Here is an 18,634-nt window from a genome sequence, read left to right as displayed (position 1 = left end):
GTAAACAAATAGCAAATTAAACACATTTACAAGGCCTTTTCTTTTAGCATCACAATGCAAGAATGATGAAACTTTCTTTTGTACTGACCATTTCTCAGCAAATAGCATAGTATAGAGTTTTGTCTTGGGGAAACCCCATTGTATGATAACCCCAATCTAACACGTCTTACTTTGTGTCAGCTGACACTTTTAGCATGGCTTGATAAGCTCCCAGCTAAACAGTTTGTTTACTCCTGATCTCAAACAGGAGAACCAAATATTTCCAAAGATCTTTTGCCATTTTTATTGATTCAGGTTATTGCTTCCCCCGAGAATTGTTTTAAGCGGGCAAGATTGAAAAGGCGTTATTAAAAGAAAAATCTATAGGCAAGAAATCAACAATGCAAGAAAAATTAGGTAAAACTAGTAAATATTAATCAGACTTTAAAAAGAAATATCATCGTTTTAAAGTTTTACATTGCCTTGCTACACTTGATTTGTAATAAAATGTATTGTTACATTTTATATTGTTTTCAGCTCTAATAATCTAAGTGAATTATGCAAGTAAGTCTGTATAATAACATCACTATACACCTGTAGGGCACCCTTTCTCTGGAGGTGAATAAAGAAATGATCAGGGGGAAATTACAAGTACAGGAAAAGACTTTTCTGTTTAATTATATTTCCATTGAAACTTCTATTCCATTTCTAGTGGTATGAAACTCATTAAAGTGATTAAGAAACATCACATCAGCACATTTAAGTGCTCAAATTGCTTCCTATTTAGTAAGTTCCCATTACTGTGATAGGGAATGTGGCAGGTTACAATTAAAAAATCCTATTTTCAAGGGAGACAATTCAACTCAAGAAAAAAAAAAAAAAAAGACCGCTGTTGGGACTTCCCATGTTTGGAAATATTTAAAGATTACCATTAAGGCTGATAAAGCAGAAGAAACACAAAGATGACCTTGCAGAAACTAAGAAAGTTTTTTCAAAATACCTGAAATGCACGTTGTTTTCATTATCACATCGTCTCACTCCATATCCTCATTAAAATAAAAGATTCAATTTGAATTGCAAACAGAAACCTATATAAATTACAAATGAAGAAAAGATGTAATAAAAGAGCAAGAGAAACAGGGCTTCAGCCGAAAGTCCCAAATGGGAAATTCCTTTTTTAACATTCCTCAGTAGAGTCAGGTATGAGATATTAAAGCATGTTTTACATTTCCTTGAATTCCTTTTTACTTACTCTTTAGAGACATACAGGTTTTGACAATCTCAGGAGCCAAATTTATCTCTAAAATAGCTCGTGTGGAGCCCCCAAAGGACTGAAACTAGCATTAGTTGAAGCTGTACGAGGCAGCCAGCCCAGAATGATGGACTGGGGCTGGCGTCAAGTGCCCTGAAGCTACCCAGCAGAGCAGGCTCCCTTAGGCAAGATACATCAAAGGCCAAGGAGTCTCCCATTGAGCCCTTTGCAACTTGGTACTTTGTAAATGGCCATTTCATTCTAGAATGAAGCACTGCCTTTGCCTGGAGACTGCTGGACAAGACTTTACAAGGAAACCTGCCCATCTCTGTAATTCAGCTTCAGATGTAAGATGCTGAGCCAAGTGCTGGAAAGCTATTTTTGACTCAAAAACGTACGATGATGGTGGAGCAACTGGAACCCTCATTCATCGCTGGTGGAAATGTAAAACGGTGCGGCTGCTGTGGGAAACAGCCTGGCAGCTCTTCAAAATGTTAAACAGTCACCATATGACTTCACAGTTCCATTCCTAGATATATACTCGAGAGAACAGAAAACATATGTTCACACAAAAACTTGCACACAGATGTTCATAGCAGCATCATTCATAGTAGCCAAACACGGAAACAACCCAATGTCCATCGACTAACGAATGGATCAACAAAATGTGGTATATCCATATAATGAAATATCTGACCATAAAAGGAATGTACATGCTGCAACATAAACCTTTAAAATATTATGCTAAGTTGAAGCCAGACACAAAAGAGCACATATTATGTGATCCAATTTAGGCAAAATGTCCAGAATGGGCAAATCCATAGAAACAAAAGGTAGATTTATGGTTGCCAGGGGCTGGGGCGAAGGGGATATGGACAGTGATGGCTAAGAGTTAACTTTTGGAGTGATGAAAATTTTATGGAACTAGATAATGGTGATTGTTGCACAATTTTGTGAATATACTGAAAACCGCTGAACAATACACTTTAAAATGGTTAAGATGGTGAATTTTACGTTACATAAATTTTATCTTAAAAAATGCCACTTCAGTTATAGAAAATCTAATTCTTGCTCCTTCATGAGGAAGAGATGTGGGGTAAGAGTAGATGAAGGCTGAAGGAACTCAGAAACTTTGTGGCTACCAATTTGGAACCTGAAACAAAATCATCCATAAATTAGACATCATTTTTCATAGTAATTTCCATAGGTTATCTTCCACTAGTTTCTATGCTTCCATATACACAAAAGCATTATGAAAAGAATAATCAGCATCTTTTTGAAACAGTATTTATCATGACTCAGGTGGTATTTTAAGTGCCCGCAATATTTTGTCTCATTTGCTCTTCAGAGCAACTCTAAGATGTCAGTATTGTTCTCATCTCATTCTACAAATTGAAAGTGAGGGAAAGGCAATGTGAATCACTAAACATCACATAGCTTGTAAGTAGCAGAAGTGGGACTCGAACCTGATAGACTAGCACCAGAATATGTGCTTTCAGCCAGAAGCTATTCAGCCTTTTGGAGGAGTGAATCCATCCCTATTTTACAGAAGAATCAAACTCCAAGAGGGTTAAGCTGTGTGCCCAAGATTGCCCACCTACTGACTGGCAAAACAAGGTACTGATTATCCTAAGAGGCACAAAGACAATTTCCTCGAGGGAAAGATGGAGCCGTAATCAAGCACAGGAATGTGGGGGCCTTCTAGCAAAATCTCCTTCTTGACCTGGTTGGTGGTGACACAGGTGTTTGCATAAAAATTATACTTTAAATGGTAAAAGTTTCATGCACTTTTCTATATGCCTACTTCATTACAATTTCTTTTAAAGATAAATTTGTGCCTGGCACAGTGTTTGGCAAAAATAAGGTATAAAAATGTCCAAGAATGGAAAGCACTGCAAGCTTAAAGACCTGCAGGGTTCTGTGCTCTGAGGAAGGGACATAGGCTGGGCTTTAGAAAGGTGGCCTGGAGAGAAGCAGGTGTCAAAGGGCAAGGCAACGGGAGGAAGAATGGAGGATCCCTTTCATGGACTGTTTTCTCCCTGTGCCCAGGGGATCCCCCAATAGAAATACACTCAGTATTGGTCAGGGCGTTGTTACATTATGGATCTTCTGTCCTTCTGCTGGAAACAACAGACATAAGATCATTATGCATTTCACTTAAACACCAGTGAAACTCCACTCTTGACGTTTTGAATGATTGAATTATACTGGACATATATATGTTAATGGGGTTCCAGTGCCAGACCCTCCCAAAGTGCTCAACTTCCTTGGTTACTGGCTACCTCCACCAAGGTTAACTTGAGTACATATAAAGGAAAACACCACCTCACAGAGCAAAATATGAGGAACCCAGGAGTGAGCTTGCATGTGAGGGGTGGCACTTTGGCTTAAGGCAGGACACCGCTTTTTTTGGCATAACACAGGGAAGTAATACAGTAAAATGAGAAAGGAGCTGTTGACAGCCCTAAACTGAGTCGTTTTCCAGAGTGAAGAATGGTTGCTCTTATTGCTCGGGTGCTCCTCCCCAGGGTTCATTCAATCCTGTCCTTCCTAAACCCCTTGGGGCTGGCGAGGAGTGCATCAGCTGGGCTGTCTCAAGCACACGCTGCTGGGTAGCCAATGTTAGTCGGGGAAAATGAGCTCACAGGCCAACATACCACAACACTTGAGTAAAGAGACTTTAAAAGAACAGTAACATACTAGATTACAGATTCTAACAGAAGTAGAAATAGTAAAACAAAGCTAGAAAGATGGTACCAACAATTGGAAAAGAAAACCAGAAATATTTGAAGGGAAAAATAAAACTCCTGAAATAAAGGGCTCAATAGACAGGACACACAGCAGAATGGATACATTGTAGGAATTCATGAGAAAATTAGAAGACCAGACTAAAGAAATGTCCTGGAGGGACGAATAAAGAAAATGAAATATAAAATATAAAAGAAAGGCTAAGAGATATAGGAATTGCTTAGAAATGCTAACATTTGGATAAAAAACAGAAGAAATGGGAGAGAGGAAATATTAGCACAAAGAACAGAAATAAATTTCCTAGAATGAAAAACCCAGAGTGCCAACAAAGGGAAATACGAATAACACCCACACCTAGACACATTATAGAAGCTTGAAAATACCCAGGAAAAAATTAAAGTTTCCTGAGAAGGCATGGTGGCTCACACCTGTAATCCCAGCACTTTGGGAGGCTGAGGCGGGTAAATCACCTGAGGCCAGGAGTTCAAGACCAGCCTGGACAACATGGTGAAACCCTCATCTCTACTAAAAATACAAAAATTGGCCGGGTGTGGTGGTGCACACCTGTGGTCCCTGCTACTCAGGAGGCTGAGGCATGAGAATCGCCTGAACCATGGAGGCAGAGGCTGTGGTGAGCGGAGATCACACCACTGCACTCCAGCCTGGGCACTGGCAACAGGGAACGACTCTGTCTCAAAAAAAAAGTTTCCTGACAAGGAACAAGACCCAGATTGACATCAGATTTTAAATAAACAATGGATGCAATAAAAAACCAAACAGTGTTTTCAAAGTATTAAAGAATTTAAAACCCAGAATTGTAAGCATAGCCAAAATGAATTCAAATATACAAGCATGATAAAAATATCCTTAGTTGGCCAGGTGCAGTGGCTCATGCCTGTAATCCCAGCACTTTGGAAGGCCGAGGCGGGCAGATCACTTGAGGTCAGGAGTTCGAGACCAGCCTGGCAAACATTCTGAAACCCCATCTCTACTAAAAGTACAAAAATTAGCTGGGTGTGGTGGCGTGCACCTATAATCCCAGCTACTCAAGAGGTTGAGGCAGGAGAATCAATTGAACCTGGGAGGTGGAGGTTGCAGTGAGCTGAGAGCGCGCCATTGCACTCCAGCCTGGGCCACATGAGTGAAAATCTGTCTCAAAAAACAAAACAACAACAACAACAAAACCTTAGACATATAAGATCTCAGAAGCTTCATCACACAGACACTGCACACAGTTAACTCAAGAGGATAAACTGGAGGCACTGCAATAGATACATGAAGTGAAGGTAAACACAAACCTTAGAAAGTCTGGTCTTAAAAAACAGGCTAAGTGAAAATGTAACCCCAAGTCCAGGAATCAACAGGAGTTTGGAATGGGGTGGGGTAGGTAGGGATGATGGGGGAGAAACTGGGAGTTAAAGCTTTTAGCTTATTAGGGGGGAAATACAACCGTACATTCAAAACAATGTCAAGGAAGGAATTAAAAGTGGGTCAAACTTTACAGGATAGTAAAAATAGGCCTCAAATGTATCAATAATTGAATACAAATAGGCTGAGCGCAAAGGGAAAGGTTCACAAAATGCATTAAAGAAAACTCAAAACCAAAAGCAATAATAACTTTAAACATGTGTCCATGTTTTTAGCCTCAAATATACAGGAAGTGAACATTTATAAACCTGCAGGAAGAAATTGGAAAACTTATCCTCATGGAGGGAAGTCTCAAAACCTTTTTCTAAATTCTCAATAAATCAAACTAAAAAAATTTACATAACTACGGCTATCAATGTGTAAGAAAGGAGCAGAGGCACAAATTAAACATCACAGGAATGCAATGGCACAGCCCAGCATGTGGGAAACTATGAGACCAAAAATCTTCAGTCAATCGACTGCAAGAAAAAAATCTAAAGAGGAGAAACCTGGTGTTGAAGATACTTGAGACATGCCAATCAAATGCAATGGATGTACCAGGAGTGGGCTGCACAATCAAAAAACTGAAAGAAAAAAAAAAATTAGCCATTGGGCGAGATCTAAAGGTGACTGGGTATTTGATATTCAAAATGACTTATCGTTTTAGTATGATACTCGAATGTGGTTATATACTTTTTAAAATAGGCTTTTTATTTTCTAATAGTTTAATTTTTTTTTTTTCTTGAGATGGAGTCTTGCTCTGTTGCCCAGGCTGAAGTGCAGTGGAGTGATCTCAGCTCACTGCAAGCTCTGCCTTCTGGGTTCAAGCAATTCTCCCGCCTCAGCCTCCCAAGTAGCTGGAATTACAGGCACACACCAGCATACCTGGCTAATTTTTGTAATTTTAGTAGAGACAGGGTTTCACTATGTTGGCCAGGCTGGTCTCGAACTCCTGACCTCAAGTGATCCACCCACCTCGGCCTCCCAAAGTGCTGGGATTACAGGCGTGAACCACCACGCCCGGCCTATTTTCTGAGTTTTAGATTTATAGAAAAAATTGTGAGGATACATCACATCTAATTTCCCCTTTTATTAGTATTTTACATTAGCATGGTACATTTATTACAATTAGTGAACCAATATTGATACATATTAACCAAACACTTTAGATTTTCTTAGTTTTTACCTAATGTCCTTTTTCTGTTCCAGGATGCTATCCAGGACACCACACTGCATTTAGTCACCACATCTCCTTAGGCCCTTCTAGGCATGAAAGTTTCTCATGTTTCTCTTTTTGATGATCTTGACAGTAGGAAGGTATTTTGTAAAGTCCTTCGGCTAGGTTATATCTGATGTTTTTCTCATGATTAAGCTGAGAGTACAGGGTTTTGGAAAGAAGACCAAAAAGGTAAAGTGCCATTCTCCTATTTTGAGGTATTTCCTAGCAACATGACACTATCGATGTTGACCTTGATCATCTGGCTGAGAAAGTGTCAGTTTTCTCCACTGTAGTTACTATTTTATTCCCATTTCTATACTCTCCTCTTTGAAAGCAAGTCACTGTGTACAGGCCACACTTAAGGACTGGGAGTTATACCCATCAGTAGAGTATTGATGTAAATTACCTAGAATTCTTCTGCATGGGAGTTGCATATTCTCCACTTATTTATTCTTCATCTATGTGAAGAATACTACAAACAGGAGCCACCACGCCCAGCTAATTAAAATTTTCTCTTTTTTTAGAGATGAGGATGTCGCTATGTTGCCCAGGCTGGTCTTGAACTCCTGGCCTCAAGCAATCCTCCCAAAGTGCTGGGATTATAGACAGGAGACACAGTGCCCAGCCTGTTCCCATTATCATACCCTTAATGTTAACCTTTGGTCAAACCAAAGAACCATGAAAAAGACAATGCACACTTAATTTACAAGCCAAAATCTGTATTAGCTATTTACTGCTACATAATTACCCCAGAACTTTGTGGCTTAATGCATCTCTCTGTATCTGTGGGTCAGGAATTCAAGAACTCTTTTGGGCAGTTCTGGCTCAGGTCTCTGAAGAGGTTGAAGCCAGATGTTGCCTGGGACTGAAGCTGGAGGATCCACCTCTGAGGTGGCTCACTCATGTGGCTGGCAACTAGTGTAAGCAAGATGGCTTCTCTCCTTGTGGAGGGCTGCTTAACTCTTACAACGTGGTCTTGGCTTATCCCAGAGGAAGTAATCCAGGAAACTAAGGCTGAAGTTGCAATGTATTAGGACCTAGCCTCAAAAGTCTTATTTTTTCTGCAGTATTTTACTGATCACACAAGTCAGCCTTGTTTCAATGTGGACAGGTCCTATGCCGGGGCTGGAAGATTAGCTGAACCAGAAATAACTTAGAAAGATGACCATTAAGAAAAAACTTCAGAAATTTTTATTTAGCAAGGGGATAAGTTAAAGACTTGGGAAGAGGGTAGGACTCATTGGTAAAGGTGAACAACGGCAAAGGGTTTTAGTTGAACACAGGTGCAATGCACGGGAATGGTCAGGAGCACACAGGCAGGACACACAGATGCACAGGTCTGTCCTGACGAAGGAAGGCACTGCCCTCCCACTGTGCCCACTGCAGTGATTAAGCCTGTAATTGGAATATTGGGTACAATTTCTGAGCACAAAATATTGACTACATTTTTATGCAGCTCCAGAGGGTGAATCTCGGGCTGCTGAAATTCTGGGAAACATTTCACTTAGCACTGAGAAAAATATACATCAGATTATCCATACAGGGGGTCAACAAGACTTAAACCAATTCCCTCTAAGGTTCCAGTTCACAGGTGCCAATCTGCTGTTTGTTTGGAAAGCAGACAACCAAGCTTCTCAGAAGTGTGATTAAAAATAAATGGCATGAGGGCCGGGCACGGTGGCTCACGCCCGTAATCCCAGCACTTTGGGAGGCCAGGGCGGGTGGATCACGAGGTCAAGAGTTCCAGACCAGCCTGACCAACATGGTGACACCCTGTCTCTACTAAATACAAAAATTAGCCAGGCATGGTGGCACACGCCTGTAGTCCCAGCTACTCGGGAGGCTGAGGCAGGAGAATCGCTTGAACGCGGGAGGCGGAGGTTGCAGTGAGCCAAGATGGTGCCACTGACTCTAGCCTGAGTGACAGAGCTATTTTTTTGAGACTCCCTCTCAAAAAAATAAATTAAAAAAATGAAAAACAAACAAACAAACAAAAATGGCATGAGAAGACTCCCCTAGGAGGAAACATGGAGCTTTAACATACAACTGCCATGCAGAAGAATTCTAGGTAATTTACATCAATACTCCACCTTTAAGATGGGTATAACTCCCAGTCCTTACGTGTGGCCTGTACACAGTGACTTGTGCCATGTCCTCTGGCTGTTCAGCTCGTTTGGTTCCTGTTAATGTTTATGTTTCACACGGGCAGCGCTGTGGGATGGGCTGAGCTCCGGTAGGCAGGGGTGCTCTGGAATTCCTCATTTATATGTCATGTGTCAGTTCAAAGAGCCTGCATCTTTAACATAAAACACAACTACCAAAAACTATGGATTTAGTGATTAAGAGATACTGTTTTATTTTTTTTAAAAGTTATCCTCAAAGTTTCAGGCGTGACTGTTCACCTACACATAAGCAAGCCAAAAAACAGTGTGTGGTAAAATCAGTGGTGGAAGAGCCGAAGGTTCGTATGAGCGAGGATGATTCCCAGTTCGTCGCAGGCCTCAATCACAACTTTGTCAGCAGCAGAACCGGAGGGAGCCGCAATGTACGCCACACCACTCTGGGGGAAGTATATTGATTTTCAAAACGCGATTTTATGTAAAAACCTGCAAAACTCAAAATCCCCCTCTAAAAAGCATATGCTAACAAAGATACACTCAGTCAAAAAGGCAAAATAACAACAGGATTTGGGTTCTCCATCCACCTAATGGAGAAGTCAAATGGTTCTCTGAATATTACTGATCTGTATCACTTTGCCACACCTTTTAAAAATCAAAAGCAGGATTTCTGAAACAGTTTCTACATAATGCTCAACTCTAAGCAAATGCACCCAATTCCATACTTACCCTTTTAGCTCTGTCTACGTTATCTCGGAAAGGGAAGAAGGCATCAGAGCTGATAGAAACTTCAGTCAGTTTCTCAACCCATTCCTTCTTCTCTGCCTCAGTGAGTAACTCAGGGACTTCCTCAAACAGTGCCTTCCACTTTATCAAATCTTCATCCTATGCAGGGAGAGAGAAAGGAAGAAGCTTGGTCTGACATCGTCTTTAGTTCTATATGGTGCAAATCACCATGCCAGAAAGCACCTGGGCATTTTTCTTAGGACTTCTTTTTATTATTATTACTATTATTTTTAGACGGAGTTTTGCACTATCACCAGGCTGGAGTGCAGTGGTGCGATCTCGGCTCACTGCAACCTCCACCTCCCAGGTTCAAGCAATTCTCCTGCCTCAGCCTCCCAAGTACCTGGGACTACAAGTGCACACCACCACACCCAGCTAATTTTTGTATTTTTGGAGACAGTTTCACCATGTTGGCCAGGAGGGTCTCAATCTCTTGACCTTGTGATCCACTCACCTCGGCCTCCCAAAGTGCTGGGATTACAGGCATGAGCCACCGCGCCCAGCCAGGATTTCTTAATTGTAAATAAATTATTTACATGGAAGTTCACATATCTAGAATCTCTTTGATGCTTTTAGAAATATTTTCATTAAGGAAAAAAGTGATTCTAAGTTTACCAAATAAAAATAATACCATTTTACTTTCTAAATCAGTTTATTCCAAGTACATATGTAATTTTTTTATTTTTGGCTAAGCTACTTACATAAAAATGCACCATTTTAAAATCTCTAATTTAAATCTACTTCGTATCTACTACTTTATGTCTATTAGACTACCGTCTAATTTAAATCTACCACTTTGGTACTACTGTAGCAAAGAAAGCAAATAAAAAATTGTGTTCCAAGGGTTTTCAAAAAAACCCTCTATATCCAATCTAGGAAAGAGATGAGGATGAATGTTCTATAACTACATTTATACAAAAATTAATTCTAAATATAAAAGCAGTTGTAGACAAAACACAATTCATAATATTTGCCATGGTTTGAGTGTGTGTATCCACTCCAAAATTCACGTTGAAACTTAATCCCCAATGCAACAGTATTAAGAAGTAAGGCCTTTAGAAGGTTATTAGGCGATGAGGGTGGGGCCCTCATGAATGGATTACAGACTTATAAAAGGGCTTCAGGGGAAGTATGCCCCTTCTGTGAAGTAAGGACACAATGTTTGCCCTTTCCAGAGAGGGCTGTGCCATCTGGGAAGCAGAGGGTAGGCCTCCCCAGACTCTCAGCCCACCAGTACCTTGATCTGGGACTTCACAGCCTCCAGAACTATGAAAAATAAATGTCTATTGTTTATAAGTTACCCAGCCTGCAGTATTGTGTCATAGTGGCACAAACAGACAGTTAATCATTTTACAAGGTGCTTCTATCTTGGGTGACGTTTTAGCTTTGACATACTTTTACTCTTGTTCACTTCCAGGACTCTTTCAGGACTAGTAGCAGGGGTTGACTGGTAATATCAAACAGAAAAATCCAAGTATCAAAGTTAAAAAAAAAAAAAAAAGATTTCTTAAAGACTTCAGTTACATTCTGCAGCCTCACTCTTCAATGACACTTATGTTGATTCCTGCTCCTGAATAAAAAACTGAGGGTAATCAATTGGCTCTTCAGAAGACCATCTAGTATTTGATTAGCAGGCTTCTGTTTTCCATCCAGCATTTTGTTAGGCATGCAATATGTCCAGAAACTGGGCTAGATCTTTTCTTCTGGTAGGCTACCTACCTAACATTTGCGATTGTAATGTTCCCACATACCTTCTTCAAACAGAAGAACATGAAATGTAACAAAATATATCAAGTTATTAATGGTACATGTAGAAAATGTGGTGGGAGAAGACCCCAGGGTTACCTGCCGTCAGGCAATTTGTATTTAATGTTGAATACAGACCCGTCGGACAGCAAGCACCATGCATGACGTGGTGGCAGGCACCTCGACGTAGGTGAAAAGCAGTCCTTGTCATCAAAAGCTTATAATCAACAGGGGAAGTACAAATATACAAACCTACACCAAGGCTGCAATTTAAAAAGACAGAGGTCTGTGGTTTCAGAAAGGGGTCAAAAACAATGAAGAAAGTTACATGAGACAGAAGAACATGAGAAATGTGTAAGAAGTTTCAATGATCAATTTTAGACAACATAGAATTTCAATGAAAGTATCTTTTTCTCTGTGTGGTGATGAAGTTAAAATCTGTTACACATAAAGGGATGAACTGAATATTAACACAGCCCAGAACCCAATGCCAAGTCTTTCACCTCGCCAATGGTTCCAGTCACATATTGATCGATGGCATTGGAGATTTCTGCTCTCTTCACTCCTGTTTTAAACTTCATCGAAAGCACTTGTGGATGGTGTCTAAGCCACCAATAGTTTGCCTTATCTCCTGCAAGGCGAGTGCAGTGTATACGAGACTGCTGTCCTGCTCCAATGCCGATAACCTGAGCAACACAGACATTAAAGTGAACACCTCTTCCAACGACACTTTCTTCTCAAAAGGATCTTTTGTGCACATTCTCCAAAACCTATTTATTAGTTTTGTGGAAGAACATATCAAGCCAAAATAAGAGAAATATAAGTACTTTTTAAGTCATTAAAAGGGGTGGAGTAAGAGGTTTGTTTATAACTACTATTTATACCTCTTCAGTGATATGTGACATATGACTATTAATATTCTACAATTCAATAAAACTGATGGTTTGAGGTCAAAAAAAAAAAAAGTTAAAATAAATGACCAATGCTGGGTGCACTGGCTCATGCCTGTAATCCCAGCACTTTGTGAGGCTAGGACAGAAGGATTGCTTGAGCTCAGGAGACCAGCCTGGGCAAGATGGCAACATCTCATCTCTACAAAAAATAAGAATTAAAAAATAGCTAGGGGTAGTGGCACACACCTGTAGTCCCAGCTACTCAGGAGGCTGAAGTGGTAGGACCACTTGAGGCCAGGAGTCGAAGGCTACAGTGAGCTATGATCATGTCACTGTACTCTGGCCTGGCCAACAGAGCAAGACCCTGTCTCTATAATAAATAAATAAATAAATAAATAAATAAATAAATAAATAAAACTAATGACCACAAAAATAACTATGGTTACTTGAAAGTCTTTTGTTTGCCCCAGTGTATAAATTACAGTTAAACTATCAACTCTCAGAAACTGAGATAAGGATCTGACATGGGTAGCTAAAAGTAGAAACAATTCTACCGGGTACAAATGTTCTTCCTTCCTTCCTCTATTTCTATGGGTTGAATTCTAAGCAACAAGGACTTAAATGCACAGGTGTGTTTTCTGGTTTTAGTTCCTATAATGAACAGCCCCTAAGCTGTCTGCCCAACAGTCCATCTCTTTCTGAGCACAGCTGCTGGCAACCCTGCCCACAGCTACAAGAGAATAAAAGAGACCACAAATACCTGGGCAGCCGCCGCCTCCTCAACATCAGGAATGAAGCACTCATTCTACATGGACTTACAGAACTTCTTAGAACCTGACACCAGTAGACACAATCTCCCAGGAGTTTATTACTACAGAGACTGGCAATCTGGGGTCTTCCAGGCCATAGGCTAATTCATATCCACCCACCTCCCTGTCACTTGTGGGCCAAATAATTTAACAAATGCCAAGAGATAAGCTCAGGACACCGTGTGAAGGAAAGGCTAGCAGAGACCTCAGAGATGAACCAGCTCCATCTTGTATTCTGAGGCTCGGGACACTAGGAAAGAAGTGTAATATCTTGCTTAACATCACACAGTGAGAAATGTTTGGTATTTAATTGTGGCAGTGGTCACATACTGTGAAATTTGTGAAAACTGGTCAAACTGTACTTTAAAAAGGTGAATTCTAGTGTATACAAATTATGCCTCAATGAACCTGACTTTTTAAAGATGAGGTTAACTCCTAGTCTAGCAGTCTTTCTACTCAGCAGATTCTTGATAAGACAACATAAGAAATAATGTGAAAACACCCTGCAGGCTGCAAAAATATAGGCCGGCGGGTGGCAGTACCGTAACTTACCTCCTCTTCCCTGGAAATAATACCAATGGGGGAAAAGGAAAGGAAATAATCCAGTTTTGTAACAGCTATTAGAGTCTCACTAATCCAAAATGTGCCAACCTACTCAAGGCAAGAAGCAGCACAACTAATTTGAGTACCTGGTTCCAAAGATATTTTCTGATCATCATTAGTTTTAACAGCCCACCAGGGTACTGAGGAAACACTGACAAACACAAAAGAGAAACACTTGGCAAATATTCCCTTTCAAGCTGTCCAATATCTAAGGCAGACGGATGTTTAAATATCATTTCGTAAAACAACAGTCTCCCGAAAGCGAGTCCAACAGCCCACTTACCTGCCCGTTCTTGGCGTAGCACACAGAGTTAGACTGAGTGTACTTGACAGCAATGGTGGCTACGATGAGGTCTCGGAGGGCAGACTCTGGCAGCTGAAACACATACACAATGGTAAATCGCATGGGGCCTTTTAAACTCATTTAACTTTAAGCTTCTTTTTTTAAATATTATTTTTTGTGGTTTTTTTGAGTCAGAGTCTCACTCTGTCTCCCAGGCACAATGGGACAATCTCCAACGGCACAATCTCGGCTCACTGTAACCTCCACCTCCCGGGTGCAAGAGATTCTCATGCTTCAATTACAGGCGCATGCACCACCATGCCTGGCTAATTTTTGTATTTTTAGTAGAGATGGGGTTTCACCATGTTGGCCAGGCTGGTCTCGAACTCCTGAGCTCAAGTCATCTACGTGCCTCGGCCTCCCAGAGTGCCAGGATTACAACAGGTGTGAGCCACCACACCTGGCCAACTTTAAGTTTCTTAGTTCTATTTAATGTAAAAGACCTACAACATAGTTATACCACTCAAATGAGAGAGGGAAATTAACTGTTCTCCTACACACTACCATGATTTACTTAAATATTTAACACATTTGTGGTGGAACTTAGCACAATGCATCCATAGACACAAACTCATGTTATTTTGCAGCAATTGTGGATTAAGCCTTTTTATATCACACGAGGTAAGAACTACCATATCCATCCCAAAACTGACAAACAATATTTTCTTGACCAGAGTACTTTTAAATATCTGGAGACATGGTAAAATTTATGTTCAGAACCAATGCGGAGAATTGTTTCATAGACATCACAAATCATTATGATGCACACAGACAGCCAAGACTTTGGAAAAATCAAATTACGATCATTTTCTCTTTTGTTTAGAATAATTTAAGTTGAAACTGTTCAAAAACCATTAGGAATTACCAGTCCAAATAGAACAACAAGAATAACAGCCAAAAATATCACTATCTTTAGTATAAGGCATGAATACAAATGGAAAAGTAGGATGATAGTCCACGTCTGTATGCTAAATGGACAGAGGATATTTGCTACAGCCAACAGATAAGTTGATAAATTTGACTTAAGTAAAATTATGAGCTTTTACTCTGTAAAAGATTCCTCAATAAAGAGGATGAAAAGACAAGCAACAAACTAGGAGAAAATTATTAACAAACCTCATATCCAACAACAAACTAGCACCTAAAACATAAAAAAACTTTAAAAACTCAGTAACAGGATAGGCGCAGTGGTTCATGCCTGTAATCCTAGCACTTTGGGAGGCCAAGGGGGGCAGACCACCTGAGGTCAGGAGTTCCAGGCCAGCCTGACCAACATGGTGAACCCCCATCTCTACTAAAAATATAAAAATTTGCCAGGTGTGGTGGTGCATTCCTGTAATCCCAGCTACTTGGGAAGCTGAGGCAGGAGAAACACTTGAACCCGGGAGGTGGAGGCTGCAGTGAGACAAGATCATGCCACTGCACTCCAGTCTAGGTGACAGAGCGAGACTTCATCTCAAAACAAAACAAAACAAAAAAACTCAGTAACAATCAAAAATTTAATTAGAAAATGGGCAAAAGAGACATTTTCACCAAAAAGGATACACATGTAGCAAATAAGTACACAAAAAAAGTTCAACATCATAAGCTATTATGCAAATTAAAATCAGTGAGAGATTGCTACACACCTATCTCATGTCTTTAAAAAAAAAAAAAAAAAAGTAGCAATACCAAAAGCTAGTAAGGATGCAGAGACACTGGATCACTCATCCATTGCTGGTGGGAATACAAAATGGTACAAGCCACTCTGGAAAACAATTCAGCAGTTTCTTAGTAAACTAAACATGCAGCTACCATACCACAAAGCAGTTAACAACCCTGGGCATTTATCAAAGAGAAATAAAAACTTACGTTTAGGCTGGGCACAGTGGCTCATGCCTGTAATCCCAAGCAGGTAGATCACCTGAGTCAGGAGTTCAAGACCAGCCTGACCAACATGGTGAAACCCCGTCTCTACTGAAAATACAAAGATGAGCCAGGTGTGGTGCCGCATGCCTGTAATCCCAGCTCCCTGGGAGGCTGAGGCAGGAGAATCGCTTGAACCCGGGAGGCGGAGACTGCAGTGAGCCAAGACCGTGCCACTGCACTCCAGCCTGGACAACAGAGTTGGACCCTGTTTCCCCAAAAGACAAAAACCTTATGCTCACACACACAAAAAAAAACTGTACATGAATGCACGATGAATGAAAATTATAGAAAGGAAAAACAGATTTGTGGTTGCCCAAGGGTAAGGAGAGGGTGGAAGCAGTATCAAGTGAGCCTGGCTACAGAAGAACATGAGGGATCACTGCAGTGTTGGAAATGCCCTGTGTCTTTAACTGTTATCAATGTCAATGGCATGGTTGTGGAACTGTACTGTAGTGTGACAAATGCTAGCATTAGGAGAAATAGGGTAACGGTTACATGGGAACTCTTACAACTGTATGTGAATCTACAACTTTTATCTCAAAATTAAAAGTTTAATTTAAAAAAGCTATTAGGATTTCTTAAGAATTTATTACTCTAAGGTATTATTAATGTTATATATCTTTTATCTTTATCTGCTATTTGAGTCATCAACTATAAATCTGATTCCTTTGGTTCCCAGAAAACTTAGTAGCAAAAGCCAGCTTCATAGATGTCTAGACCTTCAAAGATAATCTTGGTGATATGGTTTGGCTGTGTCCCCACCTAAATCTCACCCTGAATTATAATAATCCCCATGTGTCAACAGGCGGGACTAGGTGGAGGTAACTGGATCATGGGGGCAGTTTCCCCCAGGTAGTTCTCATGACAATGAGTGAGTCTCATGAGATCTGACAGTAAGTGTCTAGCATTTCTCTCGCTTGCACTCATTCCCCCTCCTGCCACCCTGTGAAGAGGTGCCTTCTGCCATGATTATAAGATTCCTGAGGCCTCCCCAACCGTGTGGAACTGTGAGTCAATTAAACCTCTTTTCTTTATAAATTGCCCAGTCTCAGGAATTTCTTCATAGCAGCGTGATAAAAACTAATACACTTGGCATCCTGGGTTGGGATCAAGGCATACGAGAAATGCCAGTGGACTGGGAGTAAGGGAATCCAGTCTTAGAAACATGCTACAAATAGTTAACACAATTAAAGCACTATTCAAGAAAAATGGGAGAAGAGGAAATAATTCAAACATGTTCAGTATTAATAAACATTCCATCCACCTGTCTGGCTCTCTCAGGACTGAAATGGTTCCAGACCTAATAATTCTGAGGCTGGAATGTTAACAAAAATCCACTTAAAAAGACAGGGGTAAAACAGAAAGAGAACAAAGCTATCATTCTCTCATCCTTAAGTTTCCAAATTTCTACTAAGAATTCATATGAAGCAAGGAGAGAGTTTAGATAAACGATTAAGATCATACCTACCACTCTTATAAAAAATATCCAGAGGCACAAAACCTATCAAGATCACTAAATTATTAATGAATCCAATATCTACAAACCTTAGAAAAAAGACTCTCAGTAGCTAGGCACAATTCTCAACATGGTACCATGGAATCTAGGTCAATATCCATTCAGTATTTTTCAAAGTACATGAACCAACCAGAGTGGATTCCAAAGGGCTGAAAGATATTTCTATGTATAATGCCTACATGTTTCTTTACTTCAGGACACCATTAATTGTCAAAGATAGAAATGAAAGAATATCCATTAAATCAAACAAAAAAGATATGTTAATCGCCGTATGCTTATCAACAGACAGAACTCTCTGGATAAAGATTTTAAGGCTTATTTCCAGCAATTCTACTGAAAAGGCCTCAGGATTCAGACCTGGGAGCAAGCTGCAGCCCCTCATCTCCTTCTGTTACAGCAAATAGCTTGTTAAGAGACCAATCCTCTTTTAGTAACAAACAGAAATGCTGGGCAGAGCGGACAGACAGCAAGTGCTAACAGACAAAGATCCCAGAGAAAATGGAAGCAGTAAGAAATGGGCCTGACAGTCTATGCTTTTCTCCTCAAGGCATTTTCCAAGTTGCATGCAATAAACTAAAGGTAAATTGGCTGAGCACAACTTTTGGCAGTCTTAGAGGACTAAGGGACAAAAGCCGAGTTCAGCGTACAGCAGTAGATACCTAGGGATTCAGGAGCAGGAATGAACCATAAACAGACCAGTCCTCACAAAGACTGAAGGCTACATTCCCATTTAGCCTTTAGGAAGCTCAACAATTCCTGACAGAATGAACATACCTCCTACACCTTATCTGCCCAAAAGAAGGACAAGTCAACTCTGGAGAGAAAAATAACACCATCCAGCCCTCAAAATATCGCTACAGTTTTTTCATACCCAATGCCTAGCACGCAATAAAAAATTCCAGGCTATCAGCCAGACAGACCAGAAAGCAATGGAATGATTCCTGCAAAGTACTGAAAAACAAGCACAGCCTACTTTAGACCTAGGAAAAACATCCTTCAAACTGAAGGCCCAATTAAGATACTCCAAAAAATAAATGTCAGCTTGTCCATTCTTTATTGTGTAACTCCGGTCAAATTTCTTAATTGTCCTTTATGGTACAATTTTGTGATCTTCACAATCGACACGATGGCAGTCACCCCCATAGAGTGACCTAAGTGTTAAATGAGATAATATATCCAAAACACAAAAAATCACCATTATTATCCTAGGAACGTGTCCTTACTACAAGATAACAAAGAGCACAAGCCCAAAAACTTGTCTATATAAAAACATTGATCATAGCACTGAAAATGTAAGCAATCTAAATA

General features: G+C 40.3%; 1 protein-coding gene across 4 annotated transcripts in view; it reads right to left on the bottom strand.

The window, feature by feature from the left end:
- ATIC (5-aminoimidazole-4-carboxamide ribonucleotide formyltransferase/IMP cyclohydrolase) overlaps nt 1–18,634 on the bottom strand; it is a 49,141-nt gene that overhangs the window by 2,230 nt on the left and 28,277 nt on the right. For 2 of the 4 annotated variants that reach the window (XR_008546689.2, XR_008546690.2), the window contains exons 13-15: nt 13,843–13,935; nt 11,758–11,940; nt 9,452–9,607 (exon numbers count right to left, since the gene is read on the bottom strand). Coding sequence is in view for 2 of the 4 variants with exons in the window: in XM_016950451.4 (XP_016805940.2) it covers nt 6,627–6,758; nt 9,452–9,607; nt 11,758–11,940; nt 13,843–13,935 (564 nt within the window). In the remaining 2 variants the exon portion in view is untranslated. Of the gene's footprint in view, nt 1–6,461; nt 6,759–8,936; nt 9,166–9,451; nt 9,608–11,757; nt 11,941–13,842; nt 13,936–18,634 lie in introns of those variants that run through there. The other 2 variants (XM_016950451.4, XM_001150761.8) reach the window with 2 other exon arrangements.

Source organism: Pan troglodytes, chromosome 13, assembly GCF_028858775.2.
Source record: "Pan troglodytes isolate AG18354 chromosome 13, NHGRI_mPanTro3-v2.0_pri, whole genome shotgun sequence".
NCBI lineage: Eukaryota > Metazoa > Chordata > Mammalia > Primates > Hominidae > Pan > Pan troglodytes.
This window is presented reverse-complemented; position numbering and strand designations above follow the sequence as displayed.